Source organism: Eptatretus burgeri, chromosome 8, assembly GCF_056783735.1.
Source record: "Eptatretus burgeri isolate ZD-2024b chromosome 8, Ebu_testis_v1, whole genome shotgun sequence".
NCBI classification, from domain to species: domain Eukaryota; kingdom Metazoa; phylum Chordata; class Myxini; order Myxiniformes; family Myxinidae; genus Eptatretus; species Eptatretus burgeri.
Window position 1 is genome coordinate 96600142 of NC_140968.1, and position 25139 is coordinate 96625280.

General features: G+C 45.9%; 1 protein-coding gene across 7 annotated transcripts in view; it reads right to left on the bottom strand.

Annotated features, from left to right (window-relative positions):
• The window catches only part of PDE11A (phosphodiesterase 11A), a 324082-nt gene extending 307228 nt beyond the window's left edge, over nt 1-16854 (bottom strand). For 2 of the 7 annotated variants that reach the window (XM_085893117.1, XM_085893119.1), the window contains exons 1-2: nt 16447-16853; nt 14741-15709 (exon numbers count right to left, since the gene is read on the bottom strand). In XM_085893117.1, the coding sequence (XP_085749243.1) occupies nt 14741-15571 (831 nt within the window). In that variant the 5' untranslated portion in view covers nt 15572-15709; nt 16447-16853. Of the gene's footprint in view, nt 1-14740; nt 15710-16446 lie in introns of all 7 variants that reach the window. The other 5 variants (XM_085893116.1, XM_085893120.1, XR_015061190.1 and 2 more) reach the window with 4 other exon arrangements.
• Between the last annotated feature and the right edge of the window lie 8285 nt (nt 16855-25139).

Below are 25139 nucleotides of genomic sequence, written 5' to 3' on the forward strand. Positions count from 1 at the left end.
ACATATAAACATGAGGTGGGAGTGGAGGGGAAGCCGTAGCCAGAAGTATTCCTGGGGATGTGGGGGAGTGAGGGCAGTGCATGGAGAGTGAGGAATAGAGTCTTTGATGAAGAGAGCAACTCCTCCACCAGGATGAGGCTCAGGTCCGTCATACCGGAGGAGGGAGTAACCAGGGAGAGATACTTGGGAGTTAGAGACGTCTTGAGGCAGATTATGTCTGGTTTGTCTGTGGCAACCTGTATGGAAAGATCTGTAAGGTTTAAGCGAAGGCCCCGGATATTTGAGGTCCACACTGTTAATGAAGAGGGAGAGAGGAGGCTTTGGGTGCAGGGGATGGGAGGGGAGGCGGAGGGTAGGACAAGGGAGGAGGGGGGAGGTAAGGAGAGTTGTTGAAAGAGTGTGGGGGATTGTAGAAGAGCTTGGGGAGGGGGCCGGATGAGGAGGAGAAAAGGCTATGCGGTGCTGGGTTGAGGTACAGTGGGGAGTAATGCGAGACCGGGCAGAAGGCAGTTGAAGATGCGGTGGTGGAGCCATGAGATGGAGGTGAGAGGGCAGGCGAAGGAGGCAGCTTTGTGGATGTGAGAGAGGGGGAAACTTTGAGCAAGGTGAGTGAGGGTAGGGGGGTGAATTGTGGGAGAAGGGTGAGTGGAGAGAGTTGAGGGAAAAAGGTGAGAGGGAAGCTTGAAGGGAGAAGAGTGTGATGGTGCTTTGAGAGGGAGGGCTGAGTTGGCACTGAAGTTGGAAAAAAATGATGATTGATGGAAAGGGAACACGAATAGTAAATTGGATTTTTTTAATATTTCTAGTTCGGAAATGCGATTAAAGACATTTCTTGAGGGATGCAATAAAGGTGAATGAAGAGAATGGAGAGAAGAAACGTTTAGTTGGACTTTTTTCGACGAAGTCTGAAGGAGAGGTCGAATTGAGAGCAGTCTGTTGAAATAGAAGAAGAGTAGTGAATTATGATACAGTAATGAGAACCACACGTGTGGAAGAGGAAGATGAAGTATTATAAGAGACTGTTTTTATTATTATTATTATTATTATTATTATTATTATTATTATTGTTGTTTGATAAAGATTGCATAAGATGAGGTAAAGGAAAGGTTGAAGAAAAAAATTGTGAGGTGTATGGTGAATTTGGATGGGTAAACGCAGAGTGAAGCTGATGGATCGATGAAAAGTATCAGGAAGAGGGTCGAGAGACACGTGGTTCCAGGAAGTGTACCGATTGAAAGGATACAAGGAAATTATATTTTTTATTTTGATGGATTTTTGAAGATCATATAAGATTAGGGAATTGAAGGTTGTAAGAAGAAATTGTGAAGGTAATGGTGAGAGTGGGTCAGTTCTATGTTTTTGTGTGGTCTATTGTTTTTTCATTATATGCCATGAAATTGTTAAACCTTTTTTGTTTTTTGATAGATTCAAAACATAAACATGCATGCATTCCATAAAAGGCACCTTTTGATAAAAGGTGGGAGGCAGGAGCACCAGCCCAGAGGGGAGAGCAGTACTCCATCAGGCTGCAGACAAAAGTCAGATCCGGGAAGAAAAAGGTGTATGTAGCACCCGCCCCTATGGGAGAGTAATACCCCATTCCCCTGGAAGGGGGGTCAATGAAGCACTTGCACTATGCCACATGTGCAGTGCAAAAATGTAAGTCATCTCCACAGCTGATGATAGAACACCCCCCTCTCCCCCACCCCCACTACCACTGCCACCACCGGGTGGCATAATACGCTACACATCACAGTTGATGACAAACACCTACCGACGTACTGTGTTTTCCAGTTTCATGTACTGACCAGGTTGTGGGGTTTTATTATATACTAGACGACCCGTGAACATGTTGGGTTCCCGTTGTGACAGCGGTTGATGAAAAAAATCATTTCAAGAAAAAAATATATATATAGCTCCAGCGAACTATACCACTGAGGTTGATTGCATTGATCAAATTCTCCCGAAGAGTACTTCACTGAATCGGGAATTGATTTTTTAATAATTTTTTTCCGTTGCCCGATTTGAAGGAAACTTGATACTGCACACCGCAGGCGAATGGTGAGTAAGGTGGCACTAAAACTTTTGTGCCGTTGTGTACCGTTTTGGCTGTATTTCGGGAACATACATACATACACAAATACATACATACATACAAGATGAGAGTTTTAGTAATATAGAGATATATTGAGGGTTAACCTCTCTCAATTCCTAAAGATATTGTTGTAGCTGTCGGATTTGTCCAGGTGCCCGGTCCAAATCCTGACGCACCGTGTCAAGGCAGTCACGACGGCTGACTGATTCGGTCATTCCGAGCTGGATCACGGATTATTTACCACTATATCGAGCACCAATAGAACCACCAAGCCGATCGGTGCCGGACACCAGTTAGACTCCAATGGCAACTGAGAAAATTGCCAGATGCCAACACGGTGTAATCATGGGTGCTAATCACCCGATCCGAATCTCCCCTTTAACAGGCATGTGTAATTAAACAAGCGATCAACACTCTAATTCACCCAGAAACCAAGTTGTTTTTTTTGTTTTTTTATATACCTTGTCGAGGCTCGTGTGAGAGCTAACACAATAACGCACGTCAAGGGGGGGCATGAGACAAGAGGGGAGGGAGTGGGAAGGACAAAACAGTGGGGAACAGAGACATTAGGAGATCTGTGGAAGGGAGAGGTATGGGACGGGGAACATGGGGAATAGAAGATGGACATTACAGGGACTTTCAGGAAGGAAAGCAGGGAATTTGAAGGAAGTGGGCTTGGGTGGATTATCGGGGGTAGAAAAGATTGAGGATTTGGATGGGGGATGATAAGAGGTGGTGGTGAACAGCTGTTTTGAAGGCCTGGAGGGAAGAATGGGAATGAATAGAGTGAGGGAGTTTATTCCAAAGGCGGGAAAAAAGAGGAATGAAAGAGTGAAGGTGAACAGGGATTCGTGATTTTTGTAGTTTTACCAGAAGGGGGTTGTTGGCGGACATTGAGCGCCCTGTGTAAATGTGGTGGGGACAAATCGCAGAGAGAGAGAGCAGGAGGGGCGAGGCTGGAGAGGAGACGGTAGAAGACAGAAAGACCACCGACCAACCTGCGGTGATTGAGTGAGAGGCCCAAAGACTCAGCCTCATTGCGAGAGATGCCAATGATCCAAAATGCCTTGGTTTCTACAGCGTGTAGCCGAGAAAGGTGGGAGGCAGGAGCACCAGCCCAGAGGGGAGAGCAGTACTCCATCAGGCTGCAGACAAAAGTTTTGTAAGTGGTCAGGAGCTCAGGTGGGCTGAGGAAGGACTTTGCACAACGGAGGATTCCCAGTCGGCGACTGGCTTTGAATGCGAGGTTTGAAATGTGGCTTTCCCAATAAAGGTCATGGCAGATAGTGAGACCCAGAAACTTGAAAGAAAGGACTTCTTCCAGAGGATTGTTGAGAAAGTGGATGGGGGGGGTTCTAAACGGTCCTTTCGAAGAGACATAGTGAGAGTGTGAGATTTGTCTGGATTGAAAGACATGTTCCACGTGTTGTACCAGTTTGTGATTTTATCCAGATCTGCAGTGAGCGAAGAAGCTGCTGCCTGCCGCTCTGAGGGATGACCGATGGTGCGGCAGAGGGTGGAGTCATCAGCAAAGAGAAATAGAGGATTTTCCAGAGAGTCGGAAAGATCATTGATGAAAACCAGAAAAAGAACAGGGCCCAGAACGCTGTCCTAAGGAACTCCTGCCTGGGCAGGAAGAGGGGATGAAAACTCCATTTAGGGCCACACATTGACTGCGACAGGAGAGGAAGTCTGCGAGCCATGAGTGGAGATGGCCTTGGATACCATAGGAAGAGAGTTTGGTTAGCAGGGCAGGGTGCCAGACCGTGTCAAAAGCACGTGATATGTTCAGGGATATGGCTCTGATTTCCTGTCTGGCATTGAGGACTTCCATATATTCTTTGGAGAGCAGAAGCAGCATATCCAGGGTCGAGTGACCTGGTCTGAAACCAAATTGATGATCGGAAATCAAGCCATTCGAGAAGAGGAAGGATTTAATGTCTGAAGCGATGATGGATTCCATAACCTTGCTGATGATTGGGAGAAGGCTGATTGGTCTGTAGTTGCAGGGATCTGTTTTTGCACCTTTTTATAGAGGGCAGTGATGTTTGCTGATTTCCAAGCAGATGGCAGATGACCTTGAGCAAATGAGAGGGTGAATAGAACAGAGAGAGGGTGAGCAAGAGCAGAAGAGCAGGCTTTGAGGACACGTGGGCTGATGCCGTCTGGACCGGTTGCAGAATCTGAGTCGAGGTTTGACAGCAAGCTCTCCACCTTGTCAGGAGAAAAGGATACAGAGTCCAGGGACAGTTGGGTGCGACTGGGTAAAGTGGGTAGAGATAGTGATGGGTTTCGGACATAATATGTAGCTGCAAACACCGAGTTTAGACATTCAGCTTTATCACGTGTGGAATCAGCAGTGCGGCCATTTGAGGTAAGGGAGGGGATGGAGGGGGAACATACACCAGAAACAGATTTGATTAGATGCCACCAGGATTTTGAGGAGGGAGAGAGGTTTGAGAGTTCAGACCTGAGATTAGAAAGATGTTTTCTGCCTCTCCTGAGGGTAGATACACATTTGTTCTGAGCTTTATGGAAGGAACTGAGATTGCCCTCAGTTGGGTTTACTTTCAGTGAGGCAAAGGCAAGTTGTTTCAGGACAACTGCCTCGCCACAAGCTTCAGTGAACCAAGGGCGGGAGTAAGGGTAGGACAACTGGAGACGAGAGGGGAAAATATGTGCATGAGGGAGAGCAAGTTTCTTTGAAAGAATTCCCAGGATGAGTTGATGTTGGAGAAAGTACCAATAGGAGACCAGTCTATAAGTTTGATGGCTGCTTGGAGACCCTGCCCGTCGGCTTGAGTGAAATGCCAGACTCGACAGCGGTGAGGTGGTTCTCTTATAATAACCAGAGATATGTCCACTTTGACAAGGACGTGGTCAGAAGAACCGATTGGAGTGGAGGAAGAGCAGCAGATATTGTCAGGGATATTTGTAAAAATCAGATCCAGAAGAGATGGAGTACCATTGGTTGAGATCCGGGTAGGAAAGTTGACCGATTGAGTCAGTCCCAATGAATCGCAGAAAGCTTTTGCTGAGGTGCCATGACAGGTGAGAGAGGTACCCACACCTAGCCAACTGGCATGATGACAATTGAAGTTGCCACATATGAGGAAGAGAGAGTTTGGATGAGAAGATAGAAGTTGGTCCATGTTTTCGGATAGTTAGGTGTAGATGGAGTCATCACGGTTAGGTGGACGGTACCGTACATGTATAAACATGAGGTGGGAGTGGAGGGGAAGCTGTAGCCAGAGGTATTCCTGGGGGTGTGGGGGAGTGAGGGCAGTGCATGGAGAGTGAGGAATAGAGTCGTTGATCAAGAGAGCAACTCCTCCACCAGGACGAGGCTCAGGTCTGTCATACCAGAGGAGGGAGTAACCAGGAAGAGATACTTGGGAGTCAGAGACGTCTTGGGGGAGGAAAGTTTCTGTTAGGCAGATTATGTCTGGTTTGTCAGTGGCAACCTGTATGGAAAGATCTGAAAGGTTTGAGCGAAGGCCCCGGATATTTGAGGTCCACACTTTTAATGAAGAGGTAGGGAAGGAGACTTTGGGTGCAGGGGGTGGGGGAGGGGTGGGGAGGGCAAGGGATGAGGGGGGAGGTAAGGAGGGTTGTTGAAAGAGTGTGGGAGATTGCAGAATAGCTAGGGGAGGGGGCCGAATGAGGAGGAGAAAAGGCTCTGTGGTGCTGGGGGAGAGGGGGACAAGAGACGTGAGAAAAAGGCAGTTAAGGATTTGAGGAGGTGGAGTGAAGAGATGGAGGTGAGAGGGCAGTGGAAGGAGGCAGCTTTGTGGATGAGAGGGGAGGGGCAACTTTGAGAAGGATGAGTGATGGGGATGAATATGGGAGAAAGGTGAGGGGGAGTTTTTGAGAGAGGTGAGAGGGAGGCTTGGAGGGAGAAGAGTGGGATGGTTGCTTTGAGAGTGAGGGGTGAGAGGGGTGAGTTGGCACTGAAGTTGGAAAAAAAGAATGGTTGATGGATAGCGAACATTCATAGCAAACTGGGTTTTTTTAAAGTTTTCGGTCAGAGATGCGATTTAACACAATTCTTGATGGATGCAATAAAGGCGAATTCAGAGAATGGCGAGAAGAAACGCTGTAACAGTTTGATTTTTTTAGGCAAGGTATGAAGGAGAGGTCGAATTGAGAGCAGTCTGTTTAAATAGCAGAAGCGTAGTGCATTGTGATACAGTAAAGAGTACCACACGTGTGAAAGAGGAAGATGAAGCATTATAAGAGATCGTTTTTGTTATTATTAATGTTTGAGAGAGTTTTCAACAGATTAGGTCATGGAAGTGTTGTAGATAAAATCGAGGAAGAAGAAGAGGGGAAGAAGAAGGGGAGATGAAGAAGAAGAAGAATCGAGACTCGTGAGTGTGCAAGGAGAAAGGTAGCGGGTTTTTTTTTTTTTGATTTAAGATAAGAAATAGAGTGATTAGTTGGGAGGGATGGGGGACATTAGGAAAGTGGAGAAGATATAAATTGAAGGTAATGGGGAGAAAAAACAAATAAACACGATCATACATAGAGGGGAACCGGTAGGTCTCAAGCCTCAAGGGTAGCCCTCAAGCACCCGGTAAGACAAGGTCGACAAAATCTCACAAAATAGCATGATTTTTGAAACAAAACTGAACTTGGAACACACAGTAACATGTAGGTGAGAAAATAAACAGTTAAAACGGGACAGATAACAACCGGAAACTTAACTTTGAGATCGTCAGCAGAGAGCCCCGAAGGAGACCTGTCGACGCTCCAAACCCAGAACCGGAAGATTGAAAATATATTGAACACATGGGGCAGGAATACAAATGGAAGAAATGCTGTAAAATAATAATTATTCACCCAAACCCATTCATGCCCACGATTCAACGAATGAACCGAATGGATGTAATCCTTAAGGCCTCAGTCATTCCTCAGGAGATAGGCAGAGATAGATTGGCCAAGAGGGAAACGACTACAGCTGTGCACGGCAAGACACAGTGAGTTCCAAGTGGCACCACAGCTTTGGTGGGAACAGACTCAACCTCAATTTGCGCGAGTGGGGAGTGTCAGCAATCTTCTTGGGTGGGTGGGGTGTGGGGGTGTGGGGGTGTGGGGGTGTCTGCCGGCTGTGCTGGAAAAGGCCCGTTTTATGGGGGAACCCCATCGTTGAACTTCACGCAGGCTCCGCAGCTTAGCCCCCATTGAAAATCCCACCCCATGGAGCCAAACATGCCTTTTATACCCTCGGCCCACATCGCAATCCGTGACGCAGTTAGCTCCTCTCTGCTCGGTTGCTATTGGTTCAGCGCCCAGTTTCTGAGTGGGGTATCCCACCTCCCTACCTGTCACTCAGCACTTTTGGCATGCTTCACTCACACCTGATGGCCTTTCAGAACGCTTAAAAGCATATTTAAGACAGATTATGAAGGAAAGAACAATAAAAAGGGGGTATGGAGATAAAGCGGTTTCAGACACAAACATGTGGGGAAGATCGACAACAGATTGACACGTAAAATAATATGTATTCGATATTGCAATTAAATAACCTCACGTTTACACGAAAACATGCAATAGGGGAAATAACTACCGCTATACGATGCAAAGTTACCCCACAGAAGGCATTCCAATAACACGATCATGGCACTTGTTTTGTAAATAAGACCATCATTTAGAACTCCATATCTGCATTAACTTACCAGCACGAGCAATTTCACAGAAATGTGTCACATTTTATCTTCGCAGAGCTGACAACACCACTTTGTTATGTTACACTGTTACAGTGTAAGGCAAAACTAAATCCCATGTCTGTGTCATGTCCTTCCATTTTACTAATGAAACCACAAATTTCAGAAGGACCTTAGGAGCGTAATGAGGATGCCCTCTAAACCCCAGGGCAAAAGATCGTTACACGCAACATGATTGACAGGATGTTAAAAACATCCCAGATAGTTAAATATTTTACAGACAACACTGAATACGGTACATCCAGAGGCACAGAGGTACTGTATATCCAAATCAATTTAAATCAAATTTCAGTGAAGAAAGATAGTTTGGTAGTTTTGTAAATTCTTCAAATATTTAGTAATGACTGCATATGATATTCCGGAGAAGAAAAAAAAAAAGGTATTTTTTTTTTAAATGATAATAGTGATATGAGGTGAGGCTCATAAATTGGAAAAAGGTATTTCTTGAAAATAAAGCCAATATTAAATGATACCGGTTTACTATTGTGCCACACCACCTTACTTAATATATATATATATATATATATATATATATATATATATATATATATATATATATATATATATATGTATGTATACAGTGGGGTGAAAAAAGTTGAGTCCACCAAATCATGGCCAAGCTTTCTCAAATCACAATTTCAAACTCAAATGTATCGTAATATTGAAGAATAGCCGAAACCCCGTCACAGACGGATTCCGTTCATTCAACCACCCTCACCAGCTCACCCACACTCGAGGGACATGGACTGGACAGGGCGTGCTTGCCCCCGCCTACTCATCCCCCACCCCTGCCCCATTCCCCCCGCCTACTCATCCCCCACCCCTGCCCCCATCCCCCCACCTACTCATCCCCCGCCCCTGCCCACATCCTCCCCCCACCTACTCATCCCCCACCCCTGCCCCCATCCCCCCACCTACTCATCCCCCACCCCTGCCCACATCCTCCCCCCACCTACTCATCCCCGCCCCTGCCCACATCCTCCCCCACCTACTCATCCCCCACCCCTGCCCCCATCCCCCCACCTACTCATCCCCCGCCCCTGCCCCCATCCTCCCCCCACCTACTCATCCCCCGCCCCTGCCCCATTCCCCCCGCCTTCAATTTGCTTACCCTCGCCCAAAAATTTAATTACCCCAGCCCCGCCCGCACCTCTTCACTCACCGCCCCCCCCGTCTCTTGATTTCCCCACCCCACTTGCCCCCGGGCCCCCGCCCCCGCCTCTTCACTCCTCGCCCCCATCTCAACGAAAAGTGTTTATTCTGCTTCAGAGTTGAAAGTTGACTATTGCCACGATGTGCGATGCACTCTTACAGATACGAAGTTTCTTTCAGTCCAGGTCACAGTACCGAGAAAAACGTGACGCGACCGCTAGGAGGAGCACAAAATTGGTCCTTCAGTATTAATATATAGATATGTATCCATATTCCTTAATTTATTGTCGTTATTATTGACGGACACTTTGTCTTTACACTATAAATGAAGGGTTAACACGTTTGATAATGAGAACGACACTCGGTCAAACGCATACCTGCGTCAGGCTGAACAGTTTACGTTTTGTATCCCACTGATTGGCCGGATCTGCATCCGGACCTCAAGCAAAATTGAATTGTCTTGTTATTGTCGCTTAACCAACTCACTACCTCTGCCACAAAAGGTGAGTGGAGGCTATGTTTTCACCCCTGTCTGTTTGTTTTTCTGTCTGTCTGTGAGCGGTATATCTCATAAAGCTAAGGACATATTTGGACGAAATTAGGTGGGCAGGTTGGGTGTGCAACAAGGACGAACTGATTAGATTTTGGTGATGATCCTGATCCGGATTCTGGAATTCTTAAAGTGATTCTTCACCATTGAGAGATGGAGCCAAAAACGATATATAGCACGATATCTCAAAAGTTGTAGACGGATTGGGACAAAACTTCGTGGATGAGTTGGGTAGGTGACAAAAACGACCCCATTAGATTTTGGTTCAGGTCCTGATCCAGATCCAGCCTATCAGTGGATTACAAAACGCAAACTGTTGAGCCTGGTGGAGTATGCACTCTCCTGAGTGCCCTTCTAGTTCATTATGTTTTCTCATAATCCATCCACAATTTTCTGAAATATAATGCTTTATATCGTTTTTGGTCTCATCTCTCAATGGTGAAGAATTTTTTTTAATTTAATTTAAAATTCTTGTATTTTGATCCAGATCTTCACCAAAATTGAATCAATTCGTCCTTCTCATACGCCCAACCTGTCCACCGGGTTTCGTCCGAATCCATCCATAACTTCAAGATATCGTGCTACATATGGTTTTTGGCCCTATCTCTAAATGGCGAAGAATCACTTTTAAAAAAAAAATTCAATTCTCGTATCCATATCCGAATCTTCACCAAAATGTAACAAATTTGACCTTGTCACACACCCAACCTGTGTATCAAGTTTCATCGGAATCCATCCACAACTTTTTGAGATATCCTGCTCACAGACAGACAGACAAACGGGTGAAAACATCACCTCCCTGTCCACCTTCGATGGCAGAGGCAATTATTCTAATATGAAAGCAAAAGCACTTTCAATGGATTTCCCTGAACTCTTTAGGATATGACAAAACATTTTACAATCGGAAAATCAAATTGGTCTTCAGGTATAATCAATAAATATCAGTGTGACCCCCTTTTGCCATGAAAACTGCCTCAACTCCAATTGGGATTGATTTAATGAGTTTATTGATTATAATTGAGTCAATCTTTTCCCAACAGTGTTGTAATGAACTCCAGTGCATCGTCAAACTGCTCACATAAATTTTATCTTTCTCTCAAGTGTATTCACCCTTCATTTAATCTGTTAAGACAAAGTGTCAATCAATATTAACTTTAATAAACTAGAATGGCACTCAGTGGAGCGCATACCTGTGCCAGGCTGAACAGTTTATGTTTTGTATCCCACTGATAAGTCAGATCTGCATCCGGATCTGAACCAAAATCGAATCGTCTTGTCTTTCTCACCTACCCAACTCATCCACCTCGTTTTGTCAGAAATTGTGTGCCACTTTTTGATATAGCGTGTTATACAGTACGAGTAGAGTACCTGCCCGACAGGTGATCTTGTTCCAAGCATGAAACGTGTTCTTGTGATGCAAATCTTTGTTTGGGTGGTGTTATGTTGAGACAACTGACAGCTTGGTATTGGCAAAAAAATAAAATAACCCAGGTTACGTGCACGAAGTAAAAACATACCCACTGCTTATAATTCAAAACACCTCACTGCACTGGAAAACGTGGGGACAGAAATACTGGGCTGTACTGTAAATGGTGAAGACTCGTAATACCCTCCTCTACCCAGAGGTAGCGCTATACGATACATATTTACATAGAGAATTTGCATTCCCCATTTCCCACTCCTCCCCACCCACCCTCATCAACTCCCAAGACCACCGGCAAAAATAAAAACAGCCCTATACACTAATTGGGATATTGCTGATCCTATGTAGCAAATCTGGATGTAATCGGCCCAGAACTGTAGGAGTAGCGTGACAAACAAACACACACAAACACCGCTCCATGAATTAGAGTAAGGATATCGTTTTTGGCCCTATCTCTAAATGGTGAAGAATCACTAACAAAAAAATTCCAGTTTCTGGATCCAGAACCGAATCTTCACCAAAATCTCATCATTTCGTCCTTGTCACATATTCAACTGTCCACCAAAGTTCGTCTGAATCCATCGCAACTTTTTGAGATATCCTGCTAACAGACAAACAGACAGGGGTGAAAACATAACCTTTGTCTGCCTTCGGTGGTGGAGGTAATTAAAGAATATGGATACATATCTACGTGTGTGTGTGTGTGTGTGTGTGTGTGTGTGTGTGTGTGTGTGTGTGTGTGTGTGTGTGTGTGTGTGTCCTCCATAACTCCGAAAACCATGAAATCTAGCATCCTGAAGCTTTGCGTGCATACGAAGGGAACTCATGCACAAGGAAGTGCAAGAGTGAAAATTGGGTGTTTGGGTTCATTAAAACACCCCTTTTCAAGATAATTAACGACCTTAGTTAATTATCATTTATCAAGGCTCATTCTTGGTCAGCCTGCTCTCCCTCACTAGGGTCTTAATTCGCCATTTTTTTTTTTAGCCTGCCTAACAATGCCTTGACTTTGAACAAGCCGCAACGATGAAGTTTTTGTTTTTCTACTTTCCTCGCTCATATCATTGAATGCCTGATCATCATACCTACGAATCACTGGATACATTGCAATGTTTATAAACACCGGGAGACGCCAGCGTTCGTAGCTTTATTTAATTTACCCACATGCCATAGCCTTGAGAATCTCTTAAACTAATCAAAATTATACAATTTAAACTCCAGCATTGAACTTAGCAGCAGTTCTGACTGCTAAAAAAACAGTGTTAGTTTGTCCAATTTGGGCATCTCGGAAGGCGTTTAATATGACAGATCGGCAATCGCTAAATGCTTACCAAGCCTGCCATTCCTTATCAACCGTTTCGTTGGAGTGCTTGCTTGAGTGCTTGAGCCACTCGGCCACACTGCAAACAGCATTGTCCATCTGCACAACCACCTGGATGGAAGGGATGGATAGATGGAAGGAAGGGATGGATGGGATGCAGGGAAGGGATGGATGGATGGGATGAAGGGATGGATAGATGGGATGAAGGGATGGATGGACAGATGGAGGGAAGGGAAGGATGCATGGATGGATTGGTGGAGGAAAGAGATGGATGGAGGGAAGGGATGGATGGGTGGGGGAAAGACATGGGTGAAGGGAAGGGATAGATGGGTGGAGGGAAGGGATAGATGGGTGGAGGGAAGGGACGGGGTGGAGGGGTGGAGGGAAGGGATGGGAGGGATGGGAGGCAGTGAAGGGAAATATGGGATGGAGTGAAGGGATGGATGGATGGGATGGGGGGAAGGGATGGATGGATGGGATGGGGGAAGGGATGGTTGGGTGGAGGGAAGTGATGGATGGATGGGATGAGGGAAGTGATGAATGAATGGGATGAGGGAAGTGATGTGTGGATGTGATGGATGGATAGGATGAATGGATATAAGGGATGAATAGAATGGGTGGATGGACTAAATTTATTCTCCCCACCCCCTCCTCCCCTTCATCATTCTTCCCCCCTTTCTAACTTCCCCCCCCTCACTCTCCCCCATTGCTCACTCTCCCACCCCTCCTTGCTCCCACACTCCTCCCTTTCTCTCTCTCTCTCTCTCTCTCTCTCTCTCTCTCTCTCTCTCTCTCTCTCTCTCTCTCTCTCTCTCTCTCTCTCTCTCTCTCTCTCTCTCTCTCTCTCTCTCTCTCTCTCTCTCTCTCCACCCCTCTCTCAATATTCCCTTCAGCAAAGCGACGGGTTTTATCTGCTAGTCTATAATATTATGACAAATTTGTGCTTGAAATCGTGATTTGAGAAAGCCTGGCATTAATTTAAGTGGACTCATACTTTTGTACCCCTGTGACCCTCATCTAAGTCTCCACCCACTGGAGCTTGAACCGGGGCTCAAATCAAAAAAACATAGTTACATATTTAATGTGTCCGCCAATGTTGAGTGCATATACCACGTTTCGTTTTAAAATGTGCTCATTTTTTGGTATTTCACCTTTTGACCCCACCCCAGGGCCGGGGACAAAAATGATACTGCTCTTGCAACTTCTTCCTTGTGGTCATCATAACTACCAAGTTTGTTGAATTTCTGCACAACTCTTTTGGAGATAGCGTGACGGACGGACAGACGGAGCCGATTAGAGCATCCTCCCATTTTTTTCTAAAAACACGGGGATAATTAAGCACCCCATGCAAGTTAAATGAAGCAGACCCCACACTTTAAGTGCATATTGACTGTGCTCTTTGAAGTCCTTTCTTTGTAACATCAATTCAGACACCGGACGCTATCCAAATGACCAGCTGCTGCCTTTAGGTCTTCGAAATCACGCGCGTCAGCTGGCAGTACCAACTAATCAGATCTGATGAAATATATAATATCTTGACGAGTACACTTCCCTTTCCGCAATGCTACCAGAATATTTCACATAAAAATATTGTTGTTATTATTAAAATCTCTGCTTCGTTATTTCCTGGGATTAAACTGTCAGATCCATGGGATGTCACAAAGACAGGTCATGTTATAATAAACGTGAAGATATTATGTATCGTTAAAATTACTTTTGCGTTGTGTGTTATAAAAGCGGAGTTGTGCAAAAGATAACGCAGAATTCGACGAAATGTTCACTTTGCTGACTTTTATGAAACAGGCTTGCTCGGCTGGAAGGATCGGGGTCAAGCGATGAAAAAGCCATCTGTCGTCTCAAGACTGGTCCACCCCACTCGGAACCATGCATCTCCTCACTGGTTCAGCATCCCTCAATCTTCTATTCTTATTTTCTCCTTTGTGAAAAATTCTCGAAAGCGAGAGGATGAAAACAAACAAATGTCGATAAAGTATCCATTATTTATTTATTCGTACGCAGCCTGTGGCTGCTTGGCTGCATAATTTTCTGGGGGCGCAGCTGTGCCGCTGATGCAATGCCCCTGTTCCCAGCAAGCTGGTGCTCATTTTGCTGACCTCGGAAGAATGACAGGCTGAGTCGACTCTACCTGGCGTTAATTAAACGGATCAACAGGGGCTTCAACTCAAGACCCCAGGATATAACGCCAAGCATCTTAACCGTTAAGCCAACACCAGGCCTAAAGTATCCATGAGTTATTTTGACAGGGGAGTCGAGGAAGCGACTTCTTTTCGCGAGCAGCCACGTGAGATGGTGTCATCACAATTTACACAAGGATGTCTAACTTTACGATCACAAGTAATTCCAGGAAAAAATAATTTACGAATGTGGAATGATTTATTTGTTCTTATTTGTACCTTTCATCATAAGGAATGCTCGTGCAATGAGTATGGAGACTCATGTAAAAAAATCTCACCTGATAAACATTGGTGATGTTGACCGTCTCTCCATGCTCGGCAACATAACCAATGATACCTTTCCCCCAGGGCACCTGCACCTCACTCGAGTTTTCCATGCTCCAAGAAGGCAAGAACGCCGTGCCAGCATGTACGTCGAAGAATTTTGACACAAGCGTTCGTTTCTGAGGAGGTCCTTCCACGAGGAAGAGCGAGCTTCGATCGGCTCCAACCATGAGGCACACGTTGACCAGAATGTTGTAGCTGAGACTCCTCAGGTCCAAGTCGTTGGAAATGTCCTTAACGAGCTCCAGAAAGAATTCTCGCTCGTTGCTCTCCTTCAGAGTGCACTTGTAGTCGATGTCTGACGTGGCGGACTGAGGGACGTTGACTCTGGATTCCAGGAGTGCGCTGAGGATGTGTGCGGTGGTTGGGGGTAACGAGCTGGCTTTGCGCAACAGTGCCCGGCGTCTCACCAAGGACATGGCATCTGTACTGTTCGCCTGTTCGTCGTACGTTCGATGAGCCGTGGACGTCTTAGAGCGTGCAAAGTATTGACGGAGTTCTCGCTGTGAGACTCGTCTTTGTAGAATGCCTTCACCGCAGGACAGCGGTACATTGAAGTCACGCGTTCCTCCTACGAGGCCGCTCGGAATCTTATCAGGGGGCGAGGGGCACGCAAAGCCGGGGCTGCTCGGCGATTTGGGGTTTTCCTGCACGTTCTTCTGCTTGGGCCCTCTTTCCACAAGCGAACTACATTTGCCTTTCCGAAGCAGATAGTCCTCCAGCACCTCGGGGTGTTTATCGAGGAAGGACTCGATGTCCAATCGCTCCGGACTACCCATCTTCATCAGCAGGTGAGAATTTTTGTTGACCTCCGTCGACACGTCCTCTTGGGCACTGCCCGTACTAGGCCATGGTACATCGCAGCAGCTGCCACGTTCGGCCAGAACTTTCCGACATTTTGATGGTCCGTGCCACGTGCAGATCTGCCAACACACAATCAAGCTCATGGACTCCTGCAGCAGGTGGGTTTGAACAGAGTCAATCTTCGAATAAAAAATAAAAAAAACAACAAAGTAAAGGCTTCTCAATATTTAAAAAAAAAACAATAAAGCTTTGTTCTACTCTGTGTATCTCAACACGTATGACACAGTCCACCTGATGGACACCTTCAAACTTTACGCACTATCCGCGTCAAAGTCATTGAAGGAATTTTGTTTGTTATGTCCATGATTTTTTTTTTTTTAAACAAAAAAAAAAAAATGCTGCCAAACATAAAAAGCATTGAGCGTTGTTTTTTTTTTTTTGTCCCGTTTGGAAACTTTGAATCTCCAAAATTGTAAAGTCTACTCTCTTGAAGGATGCACAGTTTTGTGAGCACCACGACTACTACCCAATGAGCTTTCTCAATGGCTGAACATGAGTAGCTTTTGTTCAAAACGGGTAGCTCGTTCAAAGCTGTCGTTACACACTCCACGATGTTAGAGGTAACGCTTCAATTAAACGCTAAGCACCATTTTCAGGCAACGTTCAAGGTGCTCGCAATTGAAACGGTCGAGGATCCAAACAATCGGAGTCGCTCTCAAGGGTGGCAAACTCAAAGCGGTGCGTTCGTTGGACCATCTCGACATTGAAAATCCAAACGCTTTCTTGAGCAACAGGACGATTTGTCTATATCTGAATTCGCTGGAAATCATAACCCGAAGAGCTGCTTATACCGTACCGGTTGACGGGGTCGAAAAGGTCCTTCGTGATGATGTGCACAGTGTGATATCGCGGTTGCCGAAGAAAGTCGTTGACCTCGTCCAGTCGTCCCCCTCTCGTGTCTCTCTCTCTCTCTCTCTCTCTCTCTGTTTCCCTACCCCTGGATAGACCGTTAATCCCCCTTCATTGAGAAAGCACCAGCACCGCCGAGCTCTCGTTCTGGCATGAATGTCCGTCCTCCAGCGTGGTCGAGGCTTGGAGTGTGGTGGGGTTGTGGGGGGGGGAGCGGTAGGGTGGAGTTGGGAGGTGGTTGGAGGGTTATGAAATGGCCGCACTGTCAAGGCACAGAAATAGTGAGCGACGTAGCCCTCGGAATCGCGGAAGGACGAATGTACAACAGGACGGGACGAACCCCCGAATGCATTATAAGAACAGCGGGCGGTGTCGGGAGGCAGCAACGGCTCAAAATAAATGGTGAGGGTAAGCTAAACACGGACTGGTTGTGTATACCAGGGATTAGAAGAGTGCGGTGACAGAAGGTCGTACGATTCTTCTCTGTTGAGTGATCACAGATGCTGAATGAATGAGTAGCACTAAATATATACATGGAATGGTGGAGGGGATTCCGCTGCGGGATGGCGAGGACGTCACTTTCTATGATATATATATATATATATATATATATATATATATATATATATATATATATATATATATATATATATATATATATATATATATATATATATATATATATATATATGGGTGCGTATTCTCCGCAGAAGCCGACTTGGTGTCCGCGCTCTGAGCACGCTCTCTGCAGGGCGAGCCGCACAGCGAGGGAGACTCCTGAGGCTTTGTGAATGAAACTCGAAATGAATAATGAATGGAGCGGCTCCAGACGACGCACCATAGACGTCCGGGAGTTCCGTTGACAAGCGACGCGTTCGATCAAATATATTTCACAAAAGCTTAAATATAATGGGTATTTTTTTACGGCCCTGTGAGAAAACTTTGACATTACGCACATCATGTTGCTCCATGGATCTTTGGGATGGTTTAAAGCGGTCCGCTTTTGCAAGAAGTAACAGGGATGACTGCGCTGTGGTCACTACCTGCGACAAAATCTGGTGACGGGACAATTGGGAAACACACACACACACACACATTTACTCCGCTATTACAAACGAAACAAACAACTCAACACCTCTTATATCCATGGCAACTGCCGCCAGGGTTATCTTGGAACGAGCTGATTTGTCACGTGGTCACGGTTTGTTCAACCCCAATATGGGGCCGTTCAAAAACGACGTCACTCTGTTTTTATTGAGTAATTTGCATGACGTAATGCTCGAGCCTCGATTACATCACGTAAGTTTGATTAGCATGCGTTCTGACATACTGTGCCTTCTGATGGGCTGCGTTAAAACTTACACATGATGTATGATTAGATTTTTCGCAGTCCCTCATCGTGATTCACATTCGACTCAAACAAAGCCAATGGAAACTTGAAGCAACAAACCCGGACAGTGTATAATCGGCAGAGGCCTACAGGCCTAATGGTTTAGGCCCACCGGAAAACCAAGATGGCGGCCATATCATTTTGTCTGGGTACCATGGTGGGTGGAGTCAAGCGACCAATGTGGGTGTGGTCCAGCAGCTGTCCGACCAGTAGGTACACATTTCAAAAATCAACCAACGACAACAATGAGGAGCTCTTGTGGACCTGCTAAATAATATTGTTGTGGGCCGCGGGGGTCGGGTGAGAAGACCACTAGGTGGGGAAAGTTATCCGGTTCCCACCAGACTCCCCGGAATTGTAGGCCGTCGCACACAGATAATTCCGTGATGCGGCGGGTCGCTTAACCGACCGTGGATGCCAATAACTCAACCGCGTGACCGAGGGTCCTCCTGTCTATGGGTTAATCGGGTTACCTAATTAATCATGTGATTTAATTACCGGGGAACACGCCCTCGGTACGCCTTGTCCGAACCGGATCACTACCGGATCGGATCACTTTATCGGATCCGATGCAGCCGAGCGACACTGCCAAGGACGTACCGGCTAAAAGGAACGGATCGTTGGGAATAAAGTCCCGGCTAAGCTAGGATTCGGACCATGCTGGATCAATGGAAGAAAACACAAAGACGAGCTGGGAACATTCCTAATGATAACTATATCCCCCACCAACTTCGTTGGTTGGCGGGGGATAATAATTTATTTACAAGCAGGCGAGGAAAGATATGTGGCACAGTGAAGATTTATTGTTGTGTGTAATGCAGGGATAGAAAGAAGCGTGGTGCGACAATAAACAGGCAACTTACAAAAAGGGACACAGAGCAGACTTAACACGAAATTAATAACAATAATAACTAGCATCCGTTGAAGACAAAGTCTTCGATATCCCCCAGCAATAGTAAAATATATATTTTTAACCTCCGCCAACGAAGATGGATGGAGGTTACTGTTTTCACCCCTTTCTGTTTGTTTGTTTGTTTGTTTGTTTGTGAACAGTATTACGGAAAAACTCCTCGACGGATTTCAACGAAACTTGGTGGGGGGGTTAGGTCTGGTCCAAGGATCATGCCATTAGATTTTGGACTTGGTCCAAAATCCAATATGGCCGCTATGGCGGCCAATTTGAAAAAATATTTGAATTTTTTTTTTTGCATTTCTACATGTTTTAAGTGATTTCCAACAAAAAAAAAACATGCCAAAATTATAATTGCGTCTGATTTTGGAACTTCAGGTGGATATACCCACGTAAAATCAATTTGTCTCAAGGAATCTAGTTATGACGAATGAATCGAGTATGTAAAAGTTAAAAGTAAAAGGGAAAGTTGCAAACGATAACTCTGTGAGCACTGTTGACGTCAAATTGAATGAATAGGATATCAGGTTCACTTGAGTGACCGAGCAGTATTGGCGGCGGAGGTTTTGCACTCTACCGAATGCTCCCCCTCGAGTTTAATTAGTAAACATCAAAAGGCACGAGTTCACCACTTGCTTGATATGTGTACCAAATTTCGTAAAGATATCTTGAGGGGATTTGTAGTTAAGCTCTGGAAAGGAAATGTGACAGACGGACGGACGGATATACATATGGACAGATGGGTGGAACCCATTTTTATATCCCCCGCCAACTTCGTTGGTTGGCGGGGGATAACTAGCATCCGTTGAAGACAAAGTCTTCGATATCCCCCGCCATAGTAAAAAAAAAAAAAAATTTTAATCTATAAACATCAAAAGGCACGAGTTCACCACTTGCTTGATATGTGTACGAAATTTCGTAAAGATATCTTGAGGGGATTTGTAGTTAAGCTCTGGAAACGAAATGTGATGGACGGATGGACGGACGGACAGAACCCATTTCTATATCCCCCGCCAACTTCGTTGGTTGGCGGGGGATAATAACAAGGATCTTCTGCAGTCTTACTTAGGCAGACAGGTGCCAGGACACACACATACACATAGATACAGAAACCCGATGAAGAGGGAGTTTTGCAACCAGCGAGGGAGGGGGGGGTTAAGGCTATGATCTCGGTACCTGTGCGCCCGAGAGCACGATGTGCCACTAATACGTTTCGGAGGAGGGATGCTCCGGGGTGCGGTATCCGACAGTGGGCGCGTTGTCTCTGGCCTAAGCCGCACGTGTGGAGACTGTGTTCGTGAAGGAGGAGCTTGAGTGGAGAAGGGGCGGAGTCCAGAGGGCAAGGGTGGAGTCGTAGGCGGGATCAGGTAGGAGGGTGGGGTCGACGTGGTGTGGGCAGAGATGAGGAGGAGGAGTCGAGGAGCAGGAGACGGGTCATGGCGGAGAAGAGGAGGGGAAGACGAGGAGCAGGAAACACAGACCGACCAGGCAAGAGGGACTGCCCCGACCTTTATAGGGCCCGCAGCTCGGGGGAGGGGCCATGCCAAATCCAAACGTCATCACCCGAATTGGGCGCTCCGATTGACCCCGAGCCCTCACGTGGCCCGCCAGCTTGGGCCAGAAACCACCTCACTTCGTTTCGGGAAAGGCTATCTCAAACAGCGGCAATATTGCGCTCCGAACCCCCCAGATGAGATGAATCGCCCACTCCGAAATTGGCACGCGAATCATCCCGCAAAAACCCCCGGGCGACCGGTCGAGGATCCCACATGCTCGCTTGGGCATTCGACCAGCGTCGATCAAAGCGATCATTCCGCACGCGCCAACGTGGCCGGCACTGTACATTCCCTGGCTCGATCGCAGCCTCGCTGGCCGCAGAGACGAGAAGACGTTCACCATCCCTGGAGAATCCACCGCTGCCAGCGACGACCGAAGGTACATCGCCATGGATAAATACACGCACGTGTCATGAGCGGCGTACGTGTCTGCTTTCGAGCACATTCCATACAGTGCGCGCGGTTACGCCATTACGCATGTGGCCAGTGCTCGCGTTCACATGATTCCACTAGCGTGTGCGTGGGGCGAACACCGATATGTGTCGGGTATTGAGGTTAAAAAGGATCAAGCCGCTTCTCACTCGTATCCTGCCCAACATGGCGTGGAGTCGGCTTTATTGGCCACCGTACGCGTCTCGTGCAGCGTGGGCGTTCTGCTGGCCGTGTATCCCGTGCCGTGAAAAACACCATTTGTGCAGCCTCTTAAGAGGTATTTACTTGCATGCCTTTCTAATGCAATCGGCCATTCTCCCCAGACCACCGGAAGCTCGAGTCAACAGTCCAGCACCAACTAGCACACTACATGACTCGGCGCTGCAGTTTCCCCACCATGGCGCCACACGCGCTGGCCTCCACGAGGCCCCACCTTAGAGTGAAGGCACACGTGGCTGGTTTACCTCAGGAATAATCAGAAAAGAAGAAGAGTGGGGATGAAATGAAGGAAAAAATGATTGAAGCAACCTTAGCTATTACATCATCGCAACGCACTCCCTTGTTGTCCCGCTAAACAAAAGGAAGGGGATATCTACACATATAATAATGGAATAACTGTCTTGGGACACCTATCTGTTGCATGCATGCTGTTCCGAGAACCGCAACAACATCTTCATTGGAAATCCAAGCTTGGTGTTGGCTTCGTGGTTAGGGTGGTCGGCTTGGGATCCTCGGGTCCTGAGTTTGAGCCCCGTTGGCTGCTGAATTAACACCAGGTGGGGTTGACTCACCCTGTCATCCTTCTGAGGTTGGTGAAATGAGTACCGGTGCACTGGAAGAGGGGTCCAGCATCAGTGGCACAGCTGTGCTCCTATCAATGGTCGGAGTGGCGACCCATCCAAGACTGTGCCAAATAGCCAAGGAAAAACTACTTTGGCAGTTCCAATGCTTTGTTCTGTTCAAGAGTGTGGGTCCAAGAAGAAGAATTGGAAATCCATTTATTCTCACAAAGCTACACCTCTTATGTCCTAGGAATATAATATCTGCATCGTGTTATGAATCTTTGGACAGAAAGTCACACTACTGTTATAAAATAGCAGCACAATACCCTGTTCAATGAAGTGTGAGGGAAGACGGACTTTTAAAATGACACAATCCACCCCAGAATGCTTTGCATGCATGAGCAGAAACCCTTAGCAACAGTGGCCATTGGGGCATGTTAACCAATATCATGTGTGTGAGATAAGGATTGTTACCTGAAATGGCTCACAGAGCTCCTAAAACCAGTTGAAAATACTGGGAAAAGTACCTGAGAGAAAGGTGGTCGAGATGTTGGACGAACAAAGAGTTGGATAACTTTCTCAGCTCACCGAAAGAGCTGAGATCTTACAGCTGCCAACACTGGAGATTCCCGACAACCCGAAATGCTGTGGACAGACACGTCTCGAGTCCCTATATACCAGGAGCAGCCAGGTAGGTTGTGTGCCAGGTCGGTTGTAGTCCAGCTTGTGTACATTCATGTGTGGTGCTTTCATCCTATTGAAGTTGGCAGTTTGGTATAACTTGTAAAAAGACAAAAATCACGACGAAAACATCTACAGATCATTGATGATTTTATGACATACCAAGAACATCCTGGTAAAGTTGTTCATAGAGGAAACACATCACTTGAGTGTCCGTTCCGTAAGCTTGTTTATTGATTTATTCGAATTTGTCTAGGTGTTGCAGTTAACATAGGTTTAGCCTGAGTTCTAATCTTGGCCCAGCTACAAACTCATCAATGTGTATGTCGTCGCATGGATGGACGTTAAGCCGGGTGTCCCACCATCTGCTAGCATTAGTTGGTGGACGCTGAAGATCCCACGCTGTCCTTCGCCAAGAGTAGACGAGCTATCACTGGTATCCTGAACAAATTCCAAATTCTGCCCTGGACTAATGGCAGACTTGGTGATTTATTTAATGTACATCTGCAATTAGGAAGGCGAAGCCGTGCGTCATGAACAACACATTGATGGGTACCAAGTCTTCAACATAGGACATCTTCATGACGTGAAGATACACAAATCTTGTGCCAGCGATACTTACCTGAGAGCCGGATGTACCAGGTAGACTTCCCTGAGGGAGACACCGGATCTAGTTTAGATGCTTCTGAACAGCAATGGGAAAGCTTGTGATTGCACAGGATTCGTTTAAAATCGACTTTTAGGTGATGATATTTATTATTAATCATGTTTGGGGGTGGGGGGTGGTAGCTGTGAGGGCTATTGTAAACAGATTGTTTGTTTGCTTCTTTTTGGGGTTTTTTTTAATACTAAATCGAGGCTCATGTAAGAGCGAATACAAAGAAACATGTAACAAGGCAGGAGCCAAGAGGGGTGGGATAGGGAAGCACAAAATAGTGGGGAACAAAGACAATAGGATATCTATAGAAGGAAGAAGGATGGGGCGTGGTACACGGGGGTAAACGAGATGGTACTACATGGACTTTCTTCACAACTCTGGAACCGCTAAATCACGACAGTCTCATAATACACTCATTGACCAGTATTACCTCAAGTATCATGGGAATCAGCTTATTGGACACAGCAACAGCAACTCCTTGGGTATGGTAACCATGAGAGCGACCAGACCAGTAGTGGGTGTAAACCATACGTCACGATCTCACCACTATCTTGTCTCTGAACCTCAGAAAGTGTTGCAATACTGTCTCAGGTTAACCAAAGGAGACCGCCGTCTAGTGGCCGACACTTCAGCACCACCATGCCATCTAGTTACCCTCGCTAAAAGGAGAGGGTATTGCATTTGGGTCCGTTTGTTTCTTTGTTGGGTCGCCAAAATAGGTGACCCTTATTGTCAGTAATTCTGTCTGTTTGTTTGTTCGTTTGTCATCAGCATAATTGGAAGTAAACGTGGGCAGATTTTGACCAAACTCGGGTGGTAGGTACATCTTATGACCCAGTGCTTTGGAAATTGTGATGGTTGCTAGGGACGCTTTGGTTCCCTAGCAACAACCGAAAAACCTTCAAAATCGGTACCGTTCACGCGAAATCAATTCCGAAAGCCATTATCCCACCTGGGGTTATGAAATTTGGCACCAATGATCTACCGGTGATGCTCTATCAAATATATTCCGGTTTTTGTGATATATGGAATACTTTACCCGCAGCGCCCCCTACAATCAGGGTATGTGCGAAAATTGGCGAAAATTGAAGGCCCCCTCGCGACCAGGTGTTTCATATGTTATTTCACAATATTGCACATTCATAAGTAGATCTTCGACTGCGATTGTGATTGGATGATCACACAAACACCGTTTCTCAACACCTACGATTGTCGCAATACTAACAGTCCTGCTCGGCGACCCATCGCCGCCTACCGGCTTGTTTGTCTGTCTGTCTGTTTGTTTGTTTATTTGTTTTTCCGGCACAGAACTTTCGTGTTTTTCTCCGCAACCACTTGTCAGATTGAGAAGAAATTTTCACCATAGGTGCGACTACTCATGTAGAATGTTTTGTTGATAATTATGATGTCATAGGTTACGTGGTGTGGCAGTCATGTTGGGAAAACTGAAAAACTTTGGACCTCTGTTTCTCTGAAACTGGACCAAGGAAAAAACTTGAAACTTGGCACGTAGCAAGTACTCCTCATGGCGAATGAGTGTTTTTATGACGTCATAGGTGCCTTTGTTTTGATGTCCTAATTGCATATGTAGTACGCTACATCCGATCAGTATGAAAATATTTGAGGGTCATCTCGAGATAAAATCGTCCACCATAATTTTATGATGACGTCATCGGTCACGTTATTTGGCAGCCATATTGGTTAAAAAAAAACTTCAACAATCTTCTTCTCTGAAATGGCGAAACAGATCGAGGCGAAACTTTGCACATATGACTGCCTATCCATGAAGAACAAAAGGTTCACACATGTGATGTCATAGGTCACATGGTTTTGACAGCCATATTGGAGTTACCCTAAAACATTTCAAAATCTTCACCAGGACAACTGGATAATTTTAGGGGAAACTTCATATAAATGTTCCCCAAGGCATGCGCGTACAATGTTGTTAAAGAATAATTGATGTCACATGGTTTGGCAGCCATATTGCATTTAACAAAAAAAAAAGTTTCTCTGGAACCGCAAAATCAATCGACAATTTCGAAAAACATGTTTTCACTTTGTCTTTGTCATGGGGTGTTTTGTGTAGATCGGTGACAATTTTTATTTTTACAATTAATCCATTTTAAATTCAGGCTGTAACACAACAAAATGTGACAAAAGTTGAGGGGTGTGAATACTTTCTGAAGGCAATGTACGTCAGTCTGTCCAAAAGGAAAATGCTTTCTCCACAC